The 24,842-nt window shown below is 44.6% G+C and overlaps 1 protein-coding gene across 1 annotated transcript; it reads left to right on the top strand.

Annotated features, from left to right (window-relative positions):
• The first annotated feature begins 11 nt into the window (after positions 1 to 11).
• On the top strand, positions 12 to 21,317 carry ZCCHC4 (zinc finger CCHC-type containing 4). The gene is made up of 13 exons (XM_083160516.1): positions 12 to 287; positions 2,693 to 2,811; positions 4,568 to 4,650; positions 5,007 to 5,282; positions 8,179 to 8,259; positions 9,696 to 9,768; positions 13,478 to 13,628; positions 15,857 to 15,954; positions 17,595 to 17,716; positions 18,011 to 18,086; positions 19,407 to 19,458; positions 20,810 to 20,954; positions 21,054 to 21,317. Exons 1-13 carry the CDS (start codon positions 179 to 181, stop codon positions 21,169 to 21,171), a joined length of 1,503 nt encoding a protein of 500 aa, XP_083016642.1. The 5' UTR covers positions 12 to 178; the 3' UTR covers positions 21,172 to 21,317.
• The last annotated feature ends 3,525 nt before the right edge of the window (positions 21,318 to 24,842 follow it).

Genomic DNA, 24,842 nt, shown 5'->3' with positions numbered 1-24,842 from the left:
AGGAAGCGCTGGGAAGGATCACGTGACCTGGTCTCACCTGTGTTTGGTCACCGCGACAACCGCCCCCTATCCCCGGCCGCTTTCGCTCTCACACAGCATCCAATCAGCGAGCGAACACTGACTCCATAGCTGCCAGCTGAGCTGAGCCCATTAGTGCCAGCACGTGGTTAACACCAGCATGGAGGCTGCTGTGAAGGAAGTATCGCTTGTGCCAGGCTCAGACATGGCGGAGGGGATCCAAGTGCTGCTGGGTGATCAGAGCTGTGCCCCGCCTGACTGCCCACATGGTGAGAGTGGCAGCAGCCTTCATCCTTGCCCATCCTCACTTTAGTGTCAGTCACACATAATAATGTAAGCAGGGCTATTTTTGTACAGGCTTCAGCAGGAACTGAGGCCCTTATTCTAGTTCACTCTTTCTGACAAAATATTTCTTAGATGGACAAAACCATGTGCACGGCAGGTGTAAAACCCCACCCAAATCTAATTATCTCTGCACAAGTAACACCTGCCCCACCTGCAGTGCACATGGTTTTGTCCATCTAAGAAATATTTTGTCTGAAAGAGTGAACTAGAATAAGGACCTCAGTTCCTGCTGGAGCCTGCACAAAAATAGCCCTGAATGTAAGGTACTTGTGTACTTTCACGGCTCCCATCGCATGCCATATGTAGTGGCATGCGATGCGATTTTACCGTGTTTTTATGCATTTTTTATAAAAATCTCATGCGATCGCATCGCATGCGATCTGATGCGATGCAATGTCATTTTTCACTGAAATTATGGACATGACTTGAAATCATGTAAAATGCACCCCAAATGTCATTTTTCACACTGTACCACCGCCACTATCAACGCCAACCCGAAACGTGGCGAGCGGCGGCGGTACGCGTCCTACGACCTTTTCATACCCCCACTATCCATGTCGGCGTGGAGTTGAGAATAGAAAGTGTGGTGAGCCACCGAGCCCAAAGCGTGGCGAGCGGACGCGGATACCTTCACAGGTATCCGTGTCCCCTTGAGGGCTTCACAGGTATCAGTGTCCCCTCGCGGGGCTCGCTGCGCACGCCACACTTTCTATTCTCAACTCCGCGCCGAAGTGGATAGTGGGGGTATGAAAAGGTCGTAGGATGCGTACCGCTGCGCTCGCCACGCTTCGGGTTGGCGTTGATAGTGGGGGTGGTACAGTGTGAAAAATGACATTTGGGGTGCATTTTACATGATTTCAACTCATGTCCATAATTTCAGTGAAAAATGACATTGCATCGCATCAGATCGCATGCGATGCGATTTTTCCGTATACGATGCACATCGTGGGAGCCGTGATTGTACACAAGTACCTAATGTAATTGTAACAACACCTACAGTATATGCATGTGTTATGCCATACCTCCCAACATGACCCTCTCCAGGAGGTACACAATGCTCTGCTCCTGCACTTTCCCATGAATGTATGATTGCAATCACCTATGTTGAACCTGGTTAATGAATAAGAAAGGTGTTTCACCACAGGTGAGGGCAATCCTAAATTAAGGGGGAAATCCAGGAACAGAGCATTCTGTCCCTCCTGGAGAGGGTCATGTTGGGATGTATGGTTATGCACCATGGTCTTAATGTTGTTTTTATATATATATATTTTTTGGTACTTATGTTTTATCTGGGCTCCCATGTTAAATTCACCCCATTTTTTCATACCCCTACTATCCAATTATGCATGGAGTTGATTTTATATAGTGTGGCGAGCACAGCGAGCCACCGTGCCCGAAGCGTGGCGAGTGCAGCGAGCCCCGCGAGGGGACGCGGTCTTATAAGAAAAACGGGAGCCCAGATATTACATAAGTACCTATTTTTTTTATGTATAAGATATTTGTATATATTTTATGGGTACTTGTATAGTTTCACGGCGGCACTTCCCTGCGGATCGCATCGTATGCAAATATCGCACACGATTCAATCTGCAATGCGATTTAACACACCTCCACTATCCACGCCAACCCAAAGGGTGGCGAAGGGATGTGGTAAGTGTCCTCCCGACCCCCACTATCCATGTCGGCACACAGTTGATTTTATAGTGTGGCGAGCCACCGAGCCCAAAGCGTGGCGAGTGGATGCGGAAAACGAGCCAGAAGCGTGGCGAGCAGACATGGATTACTTGACATGTATTCCGCAGGGCTCGCTGCGCTTCAGGCTCGTTTTAAGCGGACGCTCGCCACACTTTGGGCTCGCTGTGCTCGCCACACTTTATAAAATCACCTCCATGCCGACGTGGATAGTGGGGGTATGAACAGGTCGGGAGTGCGCGTACCGCGTCCCCTCGTGGGGCACACTGTTCTCGCCACGCTTCGGGCTGATGTGAATAGTGAGGGTGTGCTAAATCGCATCGCAGATCGAATCGTATACAAATATTGCATGCAATTTACATACGAATTACATACGATCTGCTGGGAAGTGCCGCTGTGAAACTACACAATTACTATTTTATGTATCTCTATGGACTGTTTACAGTTTATTAACATACATTCCTGTAGCTATTAATTCTTGGGTTGCTTAGTATGGCAATAGCAATACACCCTTCATTAGTGTAACAAACCCTTTTGTCATTCTTGTTTTCCATGCTGATACCTTGTTCCTCCTTTTTACCACCTATGCACAATTAAGCACATATTGATAATGAATAATTTACACATATTGCTACAGGCCCAACGCTATTGTTTGTAAAGACGTCTCAAGGAGAAGAGAAGGGGAGACGATTCTATGCGTGTTCAGCCTGTCGGGACAGGAAGGAATGTCGCTTCTTTCAATGGGCAGACGAAAAGGTATTTTTTTATTTTTTTTTTATTGAATTTTTAGAACAAGAATAAAGCATACAGGATTGTTATACACATCAAATAGTGATCAGGCAGTAAACAGACAATTTCCATCCTACATACTAGTATCTTGACCACATTTGCCTTAACGTTCTTGGATGGACAAGATCATCAGAATTGAGCATAATGAGAACATAACAATTCCTACCGGAACATCTAATTTGATCAACTCTTATTTAAAACGTGCCATTCACCCTCTCCCAGCCCTTCAGAGCGTTCCATATGGCCAGGATAGCCTATCATATAATCTTTATCAAGACATCCTAGACTGGATGTATTATTTCGGTTCAGATCAGTTTGGTATCATTTCTAGTTTGTACAGGTATTACTGAAGCATGTGATACCTTGACTTAGCAAAAGGGCATCTCTAAATAGTCCTTGGTTTAAGCCCAGAGAATTCTATATTATTATAAAAGGGCAGACGAAAAGGTTAATATGTGTTATAATCATTGTGCATGTTGTGTTTATATGTGTTTATAATTATTGTGCATATTGTGTCTATATGTGTTATAAGCATTGTGCATGTTGTGTCTTTGCGTTTATGAAATTGCTATAGAATTAGCATATAAGGAAGCACTGGACATGTTTATCCTAAAGCTAGAAGGCTGTAATCCTGGCTATGGGCCTGATTCAGAGACGTATGCTAATTTAATGTTAGTGCACCTCTGCGATGTTTTAAGATTTGCACAAGTGTAAAAGTCTCAGTGCACGTGTGCAGATCTAGGGCTTTAATGTTGGGCCTGTGCCCCAAAAGCCACAGCATGATTGACTTGCGACAGGCAGCGTTCCAGAAAACAGGCATGCCAGTCCTGTTTTCTGGGTATGCTGAAGCAAGTAGCTGCTTCACCGGCTCAGCAGTGTGATATCACCAGAGGGTGGGCAGGATCCTGGCATTCATAATACTATCGCCAGCATCTCAACTACTGCCAGGAGACAGACACCGGAATCAGGACATCAATGAGGATGTCCGTGCTGGGATTCCAAATGGTAAGTAAGGAGAGAGCACTAGTGTGAGGCCAGGGAAGTTTATGTACATGGGGGAGTTGGGAGTATGGGGGGAGGTTTTGGTGGCAGTTAGGATAAGACACTAGTGGGAAGGGCCCGGGGGGATTGGGAGGCAGGCAGGGGGAGGTTAAGTATATTTACCTGACCCGTCAGGATTTTGTCCTTTGCGATGCTGGAGTCTTCTGTATGCCAGTCATCCATATGTATCTGATTTATAATATGCCGTACAGCCTGTGCCCAACACGTTACGCAACACAGTAGGTGCTATTAAACGTGGTTAGTTATAACCATGTGTCTTGTGCAAATGATTGAAAATGCCCCTACATAAGTATCTATGCTCATCTGAAGAGGATTACTTACAAGTCTGTGTCTCCATAAATACATATGTATGCATCTTTAGCATTGTAAAATAATCGTTGGTAGAGGCACAACTGAACTCTAGGGGTGAAATGTAATAGGATGAGAGATTCAGAAAGTGAGAGATTTGGTAAGAAATCTCCATGGTTTTTAAAGCGGCCATCATTTACACTGCAAAATCGAACTGGTTTTGCCGTGTAAATGATTGCCGCTTTAAAAAAAAAAACCTGGAGATTTCTTACCAAATCTCTCACTTCTGAATCTCTCATCCGATTACATTTCACCCTAGGTTTTGATAACTCCAACCATCAAACTAAAATTTTACAATACATAATTTTGGCAGGTTTCACAAGTTCGACTTCAAGCAAGAGAAGAGTATAATCTCAGCTGTCAGCCCCCGATGACACATGACCAGTGTATGACCAGGTACCTTATTAAAGAAAATTATTTTATGTTTTTTGTTGATATCCATTGCAACATGTCAAACTCATGATAAAGGTATCATTCTGACTGTCCTTCAGACACTGGGCCTGATTCAGATCCCAGCATGCATTGCCACAGTTTTAGCATTCCCTGATAGCAAAACTGTGGCAAGGCATGCTGGGACTTCTAGTTTTACAACAGCTGGAGAGCCACAGGTTGACCAGGCCGGATATTGATCTTTGCTGCAGTTTTTCCCTTTCTTATGAAAACGACACTAAGTTCCCTATGAGGTGGAGTGCATGTGTTTTCTTCGCTTTGTTTCTTATTTCCAATAATGTGTTGTTTTTTTTATACAACAGGTTTCAAGAATTCGTTGGACTCCTTTCGGCAAAGAGAAAGTTTTGCAGGAGCTGCCAGCAGCTGTTACTGCCGGGTGACTGGGGAGCACACTCGGGTCACAGTCTGCTTGCTAATGTCACCGCAGCTCAGCTGAAGAGCCCCAGTCAGCTGCTGCATGCACTGGAGAACAAAAAGAGCAACGCACAGTACCTGTTTACTGATAGAAGCTGCACTTTTCTCCTGGACACAATTATCAGCCTAGGCTACAGACGGGTCTTGTGTGTCGGCACTCCCAGGTATGTCATGGGTTATTAAGTGGGCTGTCCGCCTTCAGATAACTGCTATTAAGCTTGTACATCACATTATGAAACTGTTTGATTAAAACTTACTGTTTGACATGGTGGGAGAGGAGTAGGCTCTTGTGTCTGCAGTGCTTGCCTCCAGTACTGTTTGGCCAAAGATTGAGGAACAGCAGAGAGGGACCATTCAGGATCCCTCTCCTAGTGGGTGCAGCCACATGCAGTGAGCATTTCGGTACTTGTTTCCTAGCACGGCCACAATCGCGGGCATCGTGTGCCTTAACTTTAAGGCACACGATGCCCGCGATGCCCCCGATTTCTCCATAGGCTTCAATGTTAAAATATTTTCACATTGAAGCCTATGCGATGGACCCGATTTGTGCATAGGCTTCAATGTTAAAATATTTTAACCCCTTCCCGACATATGACGTACATTTACGTCATATGTCGGTTGAGGGGGAATCAAGCCAGCTCACGGAGTGAGCTGGCTTGAAAGAGAGCAGGTAATGGCTGTATATTACAGCCAGGTCCCTGCTCTCACGGCCACGAGCGGCGAGTTCGGTGAGCTGGCTTGAAAGAGAGCAGGTAATGGCTGTATATTACAGCCAGGTCCCTGCTCTCACGGCCACGAGCGGCGAGTTCGCCGATCGTGGCCGTTTAACCCTTTAAGCACCGCGGGCAAAGCGCCCGCAGTGCTTAAATAGCTGATCGGAGGGGGGGCGCCCCCCTCCGGCGCCGATCGGGGCCCCCCGCAGCGAGATCGGAGGGTGCCGATCGGTTGCCATGGTAGCCAGGGGTCTAATGTAGACCCCTGTGCTGGCCGTGTATGTATACCTATTACATCCTGCCTCAGGCAGGATGTAATAGGAAGTGCATAAAATCACTACGTTCAGCCATAGAGCTCTATGGCTGAATCTAGTACAGGCGATCGCGCCCCCTAGTGGTCAAGTACACTAGGGGGCCTTGTAGTAAAAGTAAAAAAAAAAAAAAAAAAAGTTTAAAAATCAAAAAAAAATAAAAAAATATTAAAGGTTCAAATCACCCCCCTTTCCCCATTTCACAAATAAAAATAAATAAAAAATAAAAAAATAAACATATTTGGTATCGCCGCGTTCCTAAAAGTCCGATCTATTAAAATATAACATTAGTTATCCCGCACGGTTAAAGGCGTAAACGGAAAATAATTCCAAACGCCAAAACTACGTTTTTTGGTCGCATCGCGTACCCAAAAAAAAATAACTAAAAGAGATCAGAAAGTCGCCCATATCCCATAATTAAATTAATTAAAAAGTACACTTCAGCCCGCAAAAAATGAGCCCTCACCCAGGTCCGTAGGTGGAAAAATAAAAAAGTTATAAGCCGCAGAACATGGCGACGCAACGCAAATTAGAAAAACCGTAAAAGTTGCGATTTTTTTTTTAGTGGTAAAACATAACGAAAACTATATAAGTTTGGTATCACCAGAATCGTAACGACCCATAGAATAAAGATAACCCATCATTTTAAACGAAATATGAACTCCAAAAAAAACTGTAACCAGCGCAAAATTGTGGAATGGCGTTTTTTTTTTTTTTTACCCCACATTGAATTATTTCCTGATTCCCCAGAATATTATACGGTATAGTAAATGGTACCATTACAAAGTACAACTTGTCCCGCAAAAAAAAAGCCCTCATGTGTCTATATAGCCGGAAAATTAAAAAAGTTACGCTTATTTGAACGCAAGGAGGAAAAAAAAAAAAAAATTAGCATAAAAGGCAATGTCGGGAAGGGGTTAACATTGAAAATGAGTGCATTTAACATAGGAAAAATGGGAAATGGCCCAATATGGGCCATTTCTCATTGGGTATAGCCCCGGCATGTGTGTAAAAAATAATGGCCCCCCATTGTGACCGCCACCCCCACGATTGACGCGAACCCGAAGCGTGGCGAGCGCAGCGAGGGGCGGCGGTGCGCGTCCTCCGACCTTTTCATTCCCCTACTATCCACGTCGGCGTGGAGTTGAGAATATATAGTGTGGCGAGCGTAGTGAGCCACCGTGCCCGAAGCGTGGCGAGGGGACGCGGATACCTGTCAAGCCCACGAGGGGCGTCTCCCTCGCGGGCTTGACAGGTATCCACGTCCCCTCGCCACGCTTCGGGCTCGGTGGCTCGCTACGCTCGCCACACTATATATTCTCAACTCCACGCCGACATGGATAGTAGGGGAATGAAAAGGTCGGAGGACGCGCACCGCCGCCCCGCGCGGGCTCGCTGCGCTCGCCACGCTTCGGGTTCGCGTCAATCGTGGGGGTGGTGGCCACAATGAGGGGGCCATTATTTTTTACACACATGCCGGGGCCATACCCAATGAGAAATGGCCCATATTGGGCCATTTACCTTTTTTCTCTATGTTAAATGTACTCAGTTTTAATGTTAAAATAATTTAACATTGAAGCCTATGGAGAAATCGGGTACATCGCGTCGTGTGCGTTTTGGTTTGCGACCGACGTGATTTTTTTTCCGACACGACCACCACAATATAAATCGTGGTGGCCGTGCTAGGAAACAAGTACCAGCATTTCTGTTCCTCACAGGTGCTCATGTTGCCCTCTGCTGGCTGCTGCTTAATGTACAAGCATACTCTTGTGCAGGTTTAGGCAACCCTTGGTGCTTAATGCTGCAACTCACCGGCTATCAATCGTGGTCATTTGAATAGATTGACAGTTGTTGTTTTTTTTTAATGGTGCGCTAGTGAAAGGTAGAACACTCTAGCTATTAAATGTATAATATTCAGCTAGGTAATAAGCAGCCTGTGCTGTAGCACTGGCTATACTTTCTCTTTAACATGCGTCATCAGGCCCCGTCGTCATTTAATTTGGTCAGCATAACATTGACCGTTTTTTTCTGTGCAGGTTACATGAGTGGGTGAGAATGCAGAGCGGCAAAGGATCCAAACCAAATGTGAAAAGTCTCCTGTTAGATATTGATTTCAGGTAACCGTGATATTGGCGTATCCTACGCAGTTGTGTGCTTACATATTAGTGAACATTTAATTATTGGTTATATCGAAATAGTTTTTATAAACCAGGTGTCAGATACATTTATTTTAAATCGTAGGGGCTCATTCTGAGTTTGAAGCAGAGCTAAAAATGCAAGTAACCGCTCCTTGGCAGAACCATGCTGCCCTGCTCGTGGGGGAAGATGTAACATGTGCAGAGATATTTAGATTTGAGAATTGCAGTGCAGCAGGTCTTGTTCCATATACAGAAGTGACTTGCTTTTTTTTTTTTGCATTGCTCTTAAAAACCCTTTGAGTGCCAAGTGAATTTGTCAAAATGGTTGTAAAAATTGCTAAGCAAACCCTTTTTATTCATCATAATGTCCTGTAATTTTTACTTTATATATAGGAAATATAATCTTTTTTTACACAACATTTTTATTTTATTTATATAACAAATGTGAGCAATTCTGGCATTTTTAGTGGTTATTTGGCACATGTTTCACAGATGTTGGCACTCAGGGTTAATTCAGAAATCGGCACCACAATGGGGGCATATGCAATTGCCAGAGGGAAATTCCAAAAACCCTGTCGTGCAGGGTTCTGGTTATAGTAAGGGGACTGACTATTTTAGCGTGTTTTTGTTTTATTTATTTTTTCCCCCACATTCAGAGCAAGTCTAAATGCAATACCATGTGTATCTGGAACACCTCATCCAAAATTGGGCACAAGGGAAGTGGGTTTTTTTCCCCTCTCTAAACCTCGCACCCAAATGCTTTTAATAGCTGTAGGAGGTTGTAGTCCTCTAAAACCTTTTTATTTAAACCTGAGTTTAGCACTAATGTTGTTTAGGACCCATTCTTGGTAGAATTTGCTATAAATCTGGGCACCTCCCTCTTCTCTTTTCATCCCTTCCTGCTAGTGTCACAGCAGCACTTTTTAAATTAAGGGATGACTAAACATCCCTTTGACACAAATGTCATGTGACTATTTAGAGCCAATGGCTGAATTCTAACAGAACTCCAGTGTCTACCGGCCTTTCTCTGACGCGCATTGCACATGTATTTGTCAATAAATGGTGATATTCACACATTTTGAATTGATACCTGCTCAGAAGACTATAGCTGTAACACATTATTGTACGCTTACATAAACGCTGATTTATCTTTAAAAAGAACATGATGTTCTGCATTGTATGTGATTTTATCTAATTAGCATTCATCAAATTGGAACAATGGATCCATGTTGCCTCTATTGTGTTTAGGTGAGAGAGGCGTAACAGAAACAGACAAAGGTGTAATTGATTTTCTCATTTACAATTGGGAGCATGCATAGGCATGTAATGAGTATTGTATGTATGCCGGATATATGGCAGTCACTGTTCATTGTCAAATGACCGGTTGGATAACGATGAATGATTTTATTTCTCAGATATTCGCAGTTCTACGGCAAAGAGGAATTTTGTCATTACAACATGTTTAACCATCATTTCTTTGGTGGAGAGGTAATTTCATTTGTCTTACAATGTGTTATTTATGTTGCCATATTAGGCTCACCTTACCTGTATGCGGTCTCGGAGCAGGCCTCTTAGATGTCATTACTTATTGGGCCTAATTCAGATGTGGTTGGGGTTGCTATCACTGCTTCCTTGGGTGGCTCTGTATGCACCTAGTACTGCTGCTGTAGTGATCCCACCTGCCTGCTAGAACGCAGCAAAGGATCACTGACTTACCTTATGGGCATCACAGAGGCCAGGGAATCTCCGTCCAATGACTAGGATCCCTGGCCTCTTCCCTCCCCATAACCAGTGGTGACACACCTAGGTTTACAACTAATGGAGGCTGTCATCTCCCCCTCCCCACCTTCCAAACATATGGGGTATAATCCATTAATGTAGGATTCATTCCGATACTCATTTCTCTGAATTGATCAGACATGCCAGTGGCGTAACTCCCGGAGGCAGTGGAGTCATTGGCCGCCGGGCGTTTGCCACCAGGGGGGGGGCACGGGAGCCAGCACCGAGCTCCTGAAGTTCAGATATATTCATTCATGCACACGCGCAGGGTGGTTTCCAAGTATGTTGAAACACCCCTGCATGTCAATCCACCAGCCCAGTTGAGCAGATGAAAGAGCCCAAGCGCATCCGCTTCCGGCAGCCAGAGCTAGCTGAACCCAGAGGAAGTTCAAGTTACAGCGTGGTGCGCAACTTCTGTTCTCCCTCACAAAAGCCCTGCATGCACTATCAGAGAACTGTCACCTCCTCACTTCCTCTCCTCCTGATAGCCGCCCCACGATAGCTTCACCCCCCCCCCACCCCACGATAGCCGCCCCTCCCGATAGCCGCAGTCATTTCAGACCTGTGTAGATGGAGTTGTGACAGCCGGCTCCAGTATCCACCAAGTGCTCCAGCAGAGCCGCTGCCTGTCTGAAGAAATATTGTGGACCCCTCTCGGAGGTAACTGCTCTGCCTGGCACCTCCGCTAGTGATGATGATGTACCTCTCTCTTGCTCCATGTCTCGCAATTTGCTGTATATCTCTCCACTTCTCTCCCTCTCTTCTCTGTCTCCCTTGCCTGTGTGTGTGTGTGTGTGTGTCACTCCTTCCCAATGTTGACCTATATGGATTTGTGCCTTTTAACTTTTGTGTGCAAGCCTGCTGAAATGTGGACTTTATTGTGTGATTGATGCCCACAGAGCCCCTTCTTCTGTAGAGAAGGGGCACTGGGCCCCAAAACATCAATCACATATTAAAGTCCACATTTGAGGATTACTGTGTCTCTAATTGCCACCTCTATCTTTATATATATATATATATATATATATATATATATATATATATAGCCGCTGCCGCAGTTGTCACAGAAGAGCCCCTGTACTGTCAGCTGATGTGACAGAAAGAGCCTGAGTGGTATCCGGGAATCACAGGTGCTGTCTGTAGTATCTGGGAATCAATGATGCTGCCTGTGGTGTATGCGAGGGGGAGGGGGTAATCAATGTGGTCTGTGTTATTTGGCGGTCCCCTATGCCGTGTATATGTGGTAGGGGGCACCTCCATCGATGTCGCCTCCGGGCACCTGGTATGAACTTACGCCACTGAGACATGCCCTATTACAATTGCAACCAAATCCGACTATCAGATTTGGCTGCAGCTCACCCGGACACGACTGGGTGAGCGGCATTGGGAGGGGGGACGGCACCCTCTTTGCCAGGTGAGCTGCCGCTGCTCACCCGGCCTGGCGGCAGCACCATTTGTGTGCCGGGGAGGAGGACGGCGCCCAGTGAGCTGCTGCTACCCGCTGCTCACCCGGCGCCATCCTCCCTGCCTCAATCCGACTTATTTTACAGTGGGTGGATTGGTGGCTATTCAGTGGGTGGATTGGTGGCTATTCCATCTATCCACCTGGTTTCCAACAGGTCAGACCATTCGGCTCTAATTGAATAGGTTGGAACCCCTTCCAACCTTATAAAGTCGGAAACTGAAGGCAGTTTCGACAGCAATTGAATATACCCCTGTCACTGACGGTCTGCTGAAGTCCTGAATCTCGGGACCCATTCGCACACACAGAACGGGTCTTGTGCATGCACATAGGACCAATAATTGCTACTGGGCAGGACATGGCTCCACATCCATCTGAATTAAGCCCATTGCGTCCCATATTAGCACACATTCTAGTATCATAGAAAACTTCAATATAACCATCTATGTTATTTTCCACACTCTTCACACAATTCACGTATCTGACTGAACACCAAAGGGAAATGGCTTTGAACTTCTTTAAGAACCTTCATATTTTGTTTAGATTTTTGCCTTCTTCTCCTAATTATTATGCTGTGAATTGTTTTTTAATTGCATGGATGGTGTTTTTCTTTTTTTTGTTGTTTTTCGTTTGATTTATTAAATGTAGAGAGAGAGTTCATCATAATCCAAAGATAACAATCCTATTAAAATGAATGTAGCTTCCTCTTGGCCACAACAATGTTTTTCTTCTTTTATATACTGTAAAGCTAATGATCAAGGCCAGTCATTATGATTATAACAATATTTCCTAGTAGATGTAGCACCTCCTCAGCCAGATTCCCTGAGCTGGCGGAGAGGTGCTGCACCTGACAGGGGCAGCGTGAGCGGCTCGCATGCACGTGTGTCCCCTTCACTCAGCGTCAGATGGCGGAATTCCTGCCCGTATCCACTTCAGGGAGATGGGGCAGGGTTAGGTGAGTGGAGGCGATGAGCTCCTTGCGGCGGATGGCGATTCTATCACCAGAAGCAGCTCTAATGAGAGCTGCTCCATCTGTACATGAGCTATTTGTTCACCCTGCTGCCCCCCCATGTAACCAGATGAAAGTAATACTGTACATATACAAAATACTGTTGGTAATGTCCCCATTGCTTTTGATGTGTCTAGTGTATGTTCTACCTGCCAAGCCTCATGATCTAGAGCAGCGGGTCTCAAACTGTGGGTCCTGATCCCAAAGCAGGTCCCGACCACCTCAGTATGGGGTCACAACTCTATGTTGCTGATCATAACAAAAAACAAATCACACACACACACAAAAGGTATAAAACCCATGTCCACGTTTTGGCATTGACTTAAGGTGCGTACACATGGGGGGGGGGGGGGGGTATATTGCTCAGTGTCTCCTTTTTATCAGCGTCCAGAGATGGTCGTTGATGAAAAGGAACCTCTGCCGGGGGAGCCGCAGAGGTAATCAGCTGGTCGCAGGAGCTTGCGGCCAGCGATAGAAAATGTGTGATTTTGTTTTTTTTATTTTATGCTTCACCATACACGTCAAATCCGGTTGGGAAAGGAAAACCTGGCTTGAAGCATAGCGAGCATATACACACTGCACTAATTGGTGTCAACATGGTCAGGTGTTGACATTGACATGTCAGTCTTTTCCATGTTGACCTCTTGGTTGTTTCAACCATTTGTCAAGTTCGATCTTTTGGTGTCTGCCTATTGGATTGCCGATCTATACCTGGTCTGTGAGGTAATACACACCTTATTTTGTCTTTAACCAGTATTTGTTTTGGTTGCATATTTGACTCAGACATCAGAGGATTAGTAATAATGTTTTTACGTTCGTGCTGTGACAAAACAAATAAGCAAAACCAACACATGGCAGCTAAAAACTGCAGTCCTTAACATCTTTGGCACTTCAGGACAGTGACTGGTGACTTTACTTGGCTTAATAAGAACTGTTGTGTGTTACAGGGGGCACAAGACACGTGTAAGAAGTTCCTGCTGGAAAATGGTGGTGAAGGGGTCATCATGGTGACAGATCCACCTTTTGGAGGCTTAGTGGAACCACTGGCTTTCAGCTTTAATAAAATAAATGAAATGTGGAGGACATCGTCAAATATTGGTAAGGTTTGCTCGGTACTACACCCATATGTTTCATTCATTTTTTCCTTTGGCCACTATGTTTGTCCTACATGGCATCAGGAACCAGTGGTTGGGACTCTTCTGCTCTAGGACACTTGATCTATTGGTAGCGAGTGATGTCTGAACCCTGGCACTTCCATCTAAATTACCTGATTCCTCATTAGCAATACTTCCACAAGTGTAATGGAAGGCATAAACAGGGTGATCAGGTTTTTCTAGTGGCAAAGGGCCCATCTTGGCTTCTGCCTCCAAAGATTAGACTGACTAAGTCAAGGAAACACTTTCCTCATCAAAGTTTACCATGTCTGACTTTAATGGCATGGATATTATTAATATTTTTATCGTTTATTTAAATGGCGCCGTAAGGGTTCCGCAGCGACTAACAATATATAAATGAGCAAAACCATGAAAACAACGAACTCCGGTACAAGACAATTTAGGACAAGTTAGCCAATGATCCTTAAAGCTAAAAGCTTCCCATACTTTATTCAGACCATGGTAAAGGACAAGGTTTGGAAGACCCCCTTAACCTCCTGGTGTTAAAGGAAAAGTGTTTCCTGTGTCTTCTTACAAGAGGGTCAGAAATAATCCTTTGGCTTAAATAATGAACATATACTTATTTAATGTTTATTTTTTTTATTTTGCACAAAATGAAAAGAAATATAATGTTTGGGCTTCGGTTAGGGATTGGGGCTGCTCATGTGAGGAATTCAAAATCTAGAAGATTGCCCATCACATGGAGCACTCTCTTCATTCCGGCTCACTCTCATATAACCCATGATGGTGGATCAGTTTGAGGGTACCTGGAAGCTGTGTGACAGCAAGGGATTTGAAGAGTACATGCAGAGTCTGAGATTTGGCCAGAAAAGCTGGTGCTATGACCAAGCCAAATGTGATTGTTTCTAGAAATGGGGATGAAATTAAATCCCTTTCACATATCGCACCTGAGGACAAACACTTTTTGTCCATTGTGGCTGTAGCCAGAAAAAAACATACTTCAACAGGGGATCTCCCCACATCCGCCCTCTATGCAAATCTTTGAAGAAAAACTTTTTTTATTTTTAAAATGTCCTGGATCTAAGCTTCACTTAAAAAATCTACCCAAACTCAGCGCTTCTTCCGTATATGGGAAACCTACAGATGGAGCGTCTTTTATCATTGCAGGGGCTGGCGGTAGATTCGCCATGTGCCAGCCCCCATGCGTCCCCTTACAACGGAGCTCCCCTCGCCACCGGTCCCCGCCACGTTCCCCCACCTCCCCGGACGGGAAACTGGGACACGCGTGCGTGAGTCCCAGTCAGATGTAGTGTCCACTCGCCAGCGGGGGCGTTCTGGCGGGCCCCGGCGCTGGATGAGCAGTGCTACATCTGTATATCCAGTCTCAACCTCCTGGTACAATTCGCCAAATACAACTTTGTTTCCCCCGTCTACGAAGCATCAACCCACCTACATAAAATATTAACCTAACAAACATAGGCTCATACCACCATTAACACAGGCTATTTCCATGCTCTCCCCCAACTTTATTGGAGATATATCACCTCCCGGGACTCGGCAGAAACCCATATCCTTACCCTTATACCACTTTCATTCTCTTTCCCCCTTTTTTCTTTCTTCTATAACCCTTTCTTTCTCCCTCACTATTTTCTACTCTTACAAAAATGTTGATGTTTACTTAACCATCGATACATACACTCAGATCATCACACTATAATTATGTGTATAACTGATATATGTTTATTTTATTATGACATGAAATTTGGAAAATGTTGAGATCACATTAGATGGGCAAAGGTCCATCTGTTTTCTTCCTGTTCCTACAAAATATATATTTTAAATGAGAAAAACTGAATCTCTTTGATAACATCCTTCAGACTTTATATCCGCCAATCCATCCGTTTGTTGGGACATCTTAATCCATGCAGATTGTACCTTTGGAAACTACAGAGAGCCCAAATTATTGACGCCTTATTACAGTTCGTTCATTCCTTTTTTGATATATTGTTCCTAATATGAAATCCATTCCATGTTTAGCCCATGTATACACTTTGATCTCAGTAAAAAAAAAAAATGGTGATGATATTTGTCTAAAAACAACAAGTACATTGCAAATTAGAGATGAAGTTTCATATTTCTGTGTAAAAAAAATATCAAATAAAAAATATGACACTGGAGGGGGATGAAATGTTGCTTTGTTTTGTTTTCCAGGAAAATCTAAAATGCTGCCTGTGTTTTGGATCTTCCCCTACTTCTTTGAGCCTCGTATTGTGCAGTGTTGTCCTGACTTCAGCATGTTGGATTATCAGGTAAGTGTCTGCGTTTCCAACTCGGGCTGCTTTTCCTACTATAATAACTGAAGATTGACATGTACACATTGGGGCAGATGCATTAAGCCTTAACAAGTGATAAATCCAAGGGTGATAAGGAGAGATAAACGCCAGCCAATCACCTGTTAACTGCCATGTTATACCCCTTTTACACTGCCGAAAAATCCGGGTCAGCGGCGGGTCAGACCCGGATCTTCGGCGGTGTAAATCCCTAACACCGTGTCCCTTTACACTGGACTTCTACCCAGGTCCTGACCTGGGTAGAACACGGCTAGGACCTGGGTAGAGGGCGGTGTAAATGGGAACGCCGGGTCGGAAGACCCGGCTCCCATTTACATGAATGGGGAACATCCAACCTGCGGACCGCGGCGTCCGCAGGTTGGACGGATTGTCAGTCTGACACTGACAGCCGGCGCTGCTGTCTGCTATACTCTGCAGACAGCAGCGGGGGAGGGAGGTGAACGGATGCCTGTGTGTGGCATCCATTCACCTCCTGTCCAATGGCGGGGGGGTGCGCGCGGGGACTGGGGGCAGCCTAGCAGCTTACCTTAGTGCTGGGCTGCCCCCAGCAGTGTTCCGGGTACGGCGGCGTCGATCGCGCTGTCATCTTCAAGCGCCGGGGAGGGGGGTGCGGGCGTTTAAGCCCGTCCGGTGTAAATGCCCCTAAACGCCGGGTCGCACCCGGCTTCAACCAGGGTCCAAAAAGCCGGGTGCGACCCGGCGTTTTGGTCTAAAAGGGGAATTACAGACTGTTTGAAAAAAGTCAGTAAGGAGCTGATTGGCTGGATGTTTATCTCTCCTTATCACCCTGGCATTTATCTCTTGTTAAGGCTTAATACATCTGCCCCAATATTTCAGTGAATGTTTTACACACATACACACACATTGACTGATGTATTTCATTAAATGTAAAGCCCCATACACACTGGGTGATTTTTGAGCTGAAAGCAGCACAGTTTAATCGTTTGAGCTGCTTTCTGCTCAAAAGCCGCCCAGTGTGTAGGGGCCAGCGGTGAGCTCCCGCATCATCGCTGGCCCGGCCACTCATTTGCTGGTATTACCAGCAGATGATTGACAGGATGGAAATTCATCCTGCTATGGAAAGTCGTCCACCCTGGGGAAAATAGCTCAGTGTGTATGGACCGTTATAGTCTAATGATGTATATTTGTGCAGCAGACTATTGGGACCCTACTCTATGCTGCAATCACCCCACTTTGTGTCATTTCTTCTAGGGGTGAATTATTCCACCCAGGGTAATCCTATGCAACCGTGGAATTGATTATGCATATTGCCTGCACCAATACTGCATTATGTTTACTGTGCGCTCAAGGTTTTCTTTTTAGGTCTGTGTGGCTTCAATTTTCTGTATTTATGGCCTAATTCAGACCTGATCGTAGGACAAACTTGTCATCAACGAGGGCAAAATCATGCTGCACTGCAGGTGGGGTAGATGTAACATGTGCAGAGAGAGTTAGATTTGGGTGGGGTAGAATCTAAATTGCAGCGTAAAAATAAAGCAGCCAGTATTTACCGTGTAAAGAAATAAAATAACTCCTCCCAAATCTAACCATTTTAATTGTGGCCCGGAAAAATATTCATGTTGTGTGTTCTGTTTCAGGTGGATTATGATAACCATACCATGTATAAGCATGGGAAAACTGGAAGGAAACAGTCGCCTGTTCGTATTTTCACCAATATTTCCCCAGAGAAGATTTTGCTTCCGGCAAGTGAAGGTTACAGGTACGCTTTGTATTTGACATGATATGTTGGTAACATACTGAAAAACCATTTTTTTTCAAATCCACACATATGTATTGTGTACATTTGCCTTCTTTGACCTCTTTTATCATTGTCGGGGTTTTTTTGTCTTTCAAAATCTTTTTGCTTGTTCACCTTTTGCAGTACCTCTTATTCATGTAGAACTTGATCGTTTCTCTTGACTGTATTGATTATTAATACATCCACCACAAGGCATCACTGGTGATATGTTTCTGTTATTGACCTGTAACTTTTTTTTATTTTTTTAAATTTTAGGTTCTGCTCCATGTGCATGAGATATGTGTCATCTGAAAATAAGCACTGTGACATCTGCAATGCATGTACATCTAAGGTAATACATAGTGGTGTTATATTTCATGTAATGGTTTGGGCTGTATAATCAAGGTGTCTCTCTGCTGTATAATCAGTCATTCCAACTACACTTCCAGTAGGTTACGGTATAGATGTTGGACAATGTAGTAACTGTTGACCTAGACATTGTAGTAACTGTTGTTACAAGTAATGTAGTAACTGTTGATCTAGACATTGGCCACCCAGGGACAGCATACCCTTCCAATCACTGCCATACTCTTGTTTAAAAATGTAAGCAGACTGAGAACATTCTTAAGGTCCCCATACACTAGTAAGATTTATCTGCAGATCTGGCTGGTTGGAACAAAAACATGGTTATGGATGAGTGACAGTTTGGCAGTTTTCCAGCATTTCCAAGCAAATGGTCAACTGTCATTTGCTCTCATCCATAACCATGTTTTTGTTCCAACCAGACAGATCTGCAGATAAATCTTTGTGTGTATGGCCACCATTACTGTATCTCCTCTTGTTTGGTCCCACGTGGCATCGCTGTAGTTGAGTGCTGGCAGGGAAGCCTGATTTACTACTCTAGGTTAATGCCAGTATCCATTCATCTAATGCTGTGGTTCATGCATGTGCAAGCAGAATCCTACACAGCCAAATAATTTTATCCCGTATGCTGCAAATGTCATACGTTGTGAAGATCCATCAGCTTCTCTTCTGTCTATGCACAACTTAAGGTGCCCATACACGTTACAATTATTGGATACAATATCGCATCTCATCGCATATCGGTTTTGCGATGAGTTGAGATGAGATCTAGTACAAAAAGTATCTGCTGCACATACTTTTTGTACTAGATCTCATCTCATCTGCAAAACTGAGATGCGATGATATGCGATATTGTATACAATAATTGTAACGTGTATGGGCACCTTTAGAATGGTATGTAGCTATTGATGCACTCCATGTTACTCTCCAAAATCACGAGGATTATTTGGGATCACTGTGCACGGTTCGAAACGCTTATTTCATAGAAAGTCCGTTCTGGCTAGGTTCCGCCTGACTAAGATGGACATACGCCAAAAAGGGTAAATTTTCAGTATGCAAAAACTCACCATGAAGAGACATCCAAAGACACCGGATTAGCCCCAGTCTGATTAATAAAACTAATCGGTTCTGAATATGAGATCTGGGACTATGTCTTTACATACTGTCATAAGAATAGGTACAACCTCGCCGTAATGCCAGGTTGGTGGCATCATGGCTTATATATCACTGACTCTTCCTATACACTGTACTTGGTATTCCAAGAGTTGTCTCTGAATCTAAGCAGGTTCCTATTATTGTTTTCTTACAGGATGGTAGAAAATGGAAACACTGTGATCTTTGCAAGAAATGTGTGAAGCCATGTAAGTACCAAACGTCATACTGATCGTACCATTTACTCCTATAAGCTTATTTCTTCGGGTAAATTTGCTAATGATCGATTTTGGTCATATCGGTGGGATTTTTTGCTATCCCATCTCAAACAGGACTTATGGATGCTATACATCATCGAACACCAATCAAAATAACAGATTTACTAAGGATTGTATTTGACAGGCCTGGGTGTAAAGCCTGTGGCTATGCCCAGCACCCCCTGGGCAGTCAATGTGGAGTTCATAGTTTCAAACCTAGAAAATAATTGTTCATTACTGGTCTCCATGCCATGGCATTACCCACTGACTGGTTAAACCAGGTGCTTAGGGCAAAACTGGGGGAGCCCAATTCTGTTTCTTTTATTTGTTTTAATACTGATGTTTATACTCTCTGCTAGGTAAAGCCACAAACACATTAGACCTATATAGTTTACGATATGAATGATAAAGATATAAAGTTAAGGATACAACATTCATGTAGTTCAGTGTATGAAAAACATTGTTACCGATGTGCGCTCCCGCGGGTTGTTAATCTGTCCATCTGTACATGCAGTTGCATGTGCAAGCGTGGATGGGCGATATCGTTCGGTGTGTATGCACGGTATCATTTGCTCTGGGGCTCTGTTTATATCATTTGCCCTGCCACAGATATAGCATGCTTTAATAGCCAAACTTATTGGCATGCAGGGGATGTTGGGATATGTAGTTCCACAACAGCCTGAGCACTGTATGTTCTACACCTTACATGATAATTCATACTAGTACCTATTTTGTCCTTTTAAGACTTTGCCTATGCTGTACTTATCCTGGAAGGCATTCCGTCATCCTCCAAGAGAAATGTCAGACTGGCTGCACACATACAAAGGATGTGCATCATGATGCTCGTTCAGTACTTCAGCCATGTGCAGCACCTGTTCTGCACGTATGCAAATAGATCCTACGAAACAGGATGCAGTATGGCCTCAGATGGTCAGTGATTGACAGTCTGATGTGGTTTGGGGGTGGGGAGGGGGCCAGCAACGGCCCCAAAAGCGTGATAACGCCAGACATCTAAGTAACCAGTGGGTTCCTCAGATGACCAGTGTTCATGCAAATGATCCCACCTGCAGTATTCGCATGTTACCCCTCAGCCTGCTGTGCGTTAACATCACTCTATGAATCAGAGAGGCCCCACTGTGAGCTAGAATTTTTGGCCACTTGACATGTGAGCAGATTGGCTGAGTATTGTCCAGATGATAAAATGTGCACTCATTGATCATACTGAAGAAAGCTTCATAGCATACCTTCTTGCATGCTCTATATTCCCTTATTGAATTTGGCATTTTGTTATATTTTTCCTTAGCCTGGTCTCACTGCTCTTCTTGTGGCCACTGTGCAGTGAAAGATCACTCCTGTGGCAGTGTTGTGGACGGCTGTTTTCTGTGCGGAGGAAAAGGCCACAAACGCAGTAACTGCCCTCGCCGCCATACGCCTGGGAACCACAATAAGTGAGTAATGACAAGGCTACCTAGTGTGCCAAAACTCCTCTGTTGTACAGTATATGGCATGGTAACTTTCTTTCCACTCATTATTTTTTTTTTTTACAGAATGAAAACTAACAAAAAAATTGTAAGGGTAAACTTGAAGAAAAATATCCATGTTTCATCTGGTCAGAAGAGTAAGAAGAAAGGCAAAAAGAGTAAGAAACCCTCACTGTCCAGATAAGCAGACAGGACTTGGTGTTACCGTACAGACAGGCAGCATTATCTGCAGTGCATGCTGCAGTCTGAATCCAAATTTCTAATTGACATAGTGTTCTGTCTTTTTGAATTTACATTAATAAACACTTTCTACTGGTTCGTTTTGCATAACTCCTTCTGAATGGCATTCATTCTGGAACAACAGATTTAATTAATGGTTATTGGTTTGCACAATATTTCAAAACATCTCATGATGGTTGTGTGTGCTGTGAATGGGGGAGAGGCTGGTGTACTGTGGGTGGTGGAGGTGCGGTTGTGGTGTTTTGCAAGTGGATGCTGGTGTACTGTGGGTGGTGGAGGTGCGGTTGTGGTGTTTTGCAAGTGGATGCTGGTGTGCTGCGGGTGTGGTGGTGGCATGGGCGGGGTGAAATGGGTGGGGGAGGGTGTTTGGGGGTGTTGGACTTACATGTGCGGAGGCTTTCCTTGTTGGTGAGGTGCGGGGGTGCACTGATTGAGTGACAGGCAGTTGTGGGGGTGGTGTGGGTGGGGGAGGGATGGGTGCGTGGATACTGAGGATGGGGGATGTGCGGATGTGATCATGGAAATACTGGGCGTACCTGCAAACGTACGCATGGCAATGCATCAACTGGGGATGGTGATGTGGGATTCCGGAGGGTTTCAACTACCCTTTTCAAGAAGGCTATGCTTCTTCTTTTTCTGCAGGCCGGCTTGGCTGCAGGGTTGCGCCTAAGTACTCTAAAGGTGAAAGTGTCGCCCTTGTCCATCTTTTTTCAGAAAAAGTTGTCTCTTTTGCCTGAGGTCCATAGCTTCTTTCAGGGAGTGTTTCGGCTGCAACCTCCCTTTCGTCCGCCTACGGCTCCGTGGGACTTGGACTTGGTCCTAGGGTTCTTGCGGACTGCGGTTTTTGAACCGCTGAAGAGGTGGATCTTAAGTACCTTACGTGGAAAACGGTACTCCTCCCGGCCCTGGCTTCGGCCAGGAGGGTCTACCTGTGGTCGCCCTTCTATCCCCACTGTTACTCCAGTGACACCTGTGGATTCGGAGAAAAGGATTTACGGTAAGGACAAAATCTCTAATTTTAGCACCGGCCAATCAGCTCCTATCTGTCATTTTTCAAATCAAGCCTGTGACTTCACAGTTAGGAGCTGACTGGCCGGTGATAAAAAACAGACACTTTATCGCTTCACTGAGCTTAATAAATCTGCCCCTCAGTTAGCAACATAGTGTGACCTGCTGCTGCTGCACTTGAGCACGACTGCATCTGTAATTATTTTTAAAATGTTGACTGTTTACATCCAACTCATTGATAACTTAATAACTGTAAACCTGGCCACTGGATGCAGTTATAATCCCGGCGTTCAAAATCCCGACACTTTCTATCTCTGTGGGTGTAGAATAAATTAGTGTGCCGTACGTAGCAAGGCACCGCGAGCGCAGCCAAGCTCGCAAGGGGTGGCGATCCACGTCTTCCCCCCCCCCCCCCCCTTCCCTTGTCGGGATTTCAGCGGTCGGGATTCCGGCGTCAGGATTTTGAACGCCGGGATTCCGACCGCTGGGATTTGGAACCAATCCCCTGGCCAATGCCATGAGATATGCAGGTTCTGATTTACTCTGATTTCAAAGCAGGATCTTATTGGCTATCCCAAATCACATGACAGTTTATAGCCAATAAGATCCTGCTTTGAAATCAGAGTAAATCAGAACCTGCACATCTCTAGTCTTAACAAACAATGAGGCTTATTACCTATGTGAGGTATTTAGTATATCGCTGGGGTACTCTTTACCTAGAAGGGCGGGCATCGCATGCACCAAAAAATCGCATGCGATGCGACCGACGCGATTACCGATTTTACATAGGGAACAATGTTAAATGTCCCAATTGACCCGATTTTCCATAGGGAACAATGTTAAAAGGCCCACAGAGGCCAAATAGCCACCCTGAAGTGTGAAATGGCCCCCCCAATTGTTAACGCCACCCCACGATCAACGTCAACCCGAAGCGTGGCGAGCCCGCGAGGGGCGGTGGTACGCGTCCTACGACCTTTTCATACCCCCACTATCCACGTCGGCGTGGAGTTGAGCCTAGAAAATGTGGCGAGCGCACACCTGTGAAGCCCGCTAGGGGACGCGTATACCTGTGAAGGTGTCCGCGTCGCCACGCTTCGGGTTCGCTGCGCTCGCCACACTTTCTATTCTCAACTCCACGCCAACGTGGATAGTGGGGGGTATAAAAAGGTCGTAGGACGCGTACCGCCGCCCCTCGCCACGCTTCGGGTTGACGTTGATCGTGGGGTGGCGTTAACAATTGGGGGGGCTATTTTACACTTCAGGGTGCCTATTTGGCCTCTGTGGGCCATTTAACATTGTTCCCTATGGAAAATCGGGTCAATTGGGACATTTAACATTGTTCCCTATGGGAAATCGCGGTAATCGCGTCGGTCGCATCGCATGCGATTTTTTTGGTCGCATGCGATGCGACCGACGTGATTATTTTTACTTACGATGCCCAAGATCAAAATCGTGGGCGCCCTTCTAGGTAAAGAGTACCATCGCTGGGTTGGTGTTCCTCCCAAGGGTTAGCGTGGAATACTTGATGTGTTCAAATTGTGAAGAGGAAACAGACCACTCTTTTTGGGGAACATTTTGTATAAGTACATAGATATGTTTAGAACTTAACTATCAATGCCCCATAACAGTGATACATGAATCATAAATATAAAATGTATATAAAAACAAAGTATTGGTCTCGGAGTGTCATTACATACATTAGTGGTTACCAAACTTTTTTTTCTTCCGTAACCCTTGATGAGACTTTTCATTTATGAGTACCCCCTTCACTTAATTTGAAGTATCCGAAGTATTTACAAATCAGAATCAGCTTTATTGGCCAGGTATACTTGCGTATACTAGGAACTAGGTTTGGATGGTTGTGGAACAGTTAAAACAGTGACATTACAGATATATATCACACACAGAAATATACACTAGACGTATCCTGATGAGGGACACGGACACGAGTAACATATATATACTGATCTGCACAGCACCCAGGCAGGCATTCAATGGCGCCACTTGGTGATTGCACCAGCCAGATAAGTAGACAAATAAAAAAACGTACAGATATAGGACACGTAGAGAAATGCACTATATGTATCCTGATGAGGGGCACGGACATGGGGAACATGTATTTACTGAGCTGTACAGCACCCAGGCAGCCATTCAGCGGTGCCACTTAGTGATTGCTACAGCCAGATAGCTAGCAAGTAAAACAGTACAGATATAGAACATGATAGAATATAAATCTGACTTAAACTCAGCAAAATAAGTCTCTCCAATTATATATGTAGCTTACACAATTTACTATATGAGGGATAATAAAGTAACATCTACCAATAATAGAAGTCATCTAACATGAAGTTGAGGAAAGGAATTCAAAGGTCAAAAGAATACAGTGCTTCTTACTGTAAAGTATCGTTTAAAATTAGTAGTATAGGTTATTTGGTTTATTGGTTTTGTTTAAAAAAAATCTTCATAAGAAGGAATTAATTATTATGCAAAATGTGTCTGTTTACACGAATGTAAGACTGCGTCATCCCTGAATTGGGTCCATAGTGTCATAATAAATATATTTTTCTTCTATCTGGTATCAAAAGCATACGAGAGAGATTCTGCTTC

Source organism: Crinia signifera, chromosome 1, assembly GCF_055691185.1.
Source record: "Crinia signifera chromosome 1, ASM5569118v1, whole genome shotgun sequence".
Taxonomy (NCBI): Eukaryota; Metazoa; Chordata; class Amphibia; order Anura; family Myobatrachidae; genus Crinia; species Crinia signifera.
The sequence above is the reverse complement of the archived record's forward strand: the minus strand, read 5'-3'. Positions and strand labels throughout refer to the sequence as shown.

Excerpts from the sequence above, each read along its gene's own strand:
- ZCCHC4 (XM_083160516.1), top strand. The coding sequence starts at position 179 with ATGGAGGCTGCTGTGAAGGAAGTATCGCTTGTGCCAGGCTCAGACATG. Across the intron at positions 9,769-13,477 it reads ATCATTTCTTTGGTGGAGAG|GGGGCACAAGACACGTGTAA; the intron begins GTAATTTCATTT and ends TGTGTGTTACAG. Across the intron at positions 18,087-19,406 it reads GCAATGCATGTACATCTAAG|GATGGTAGAAAATGGAAACA; the intron begins GTAATACATAGT and ends GTTTTCTTACAG.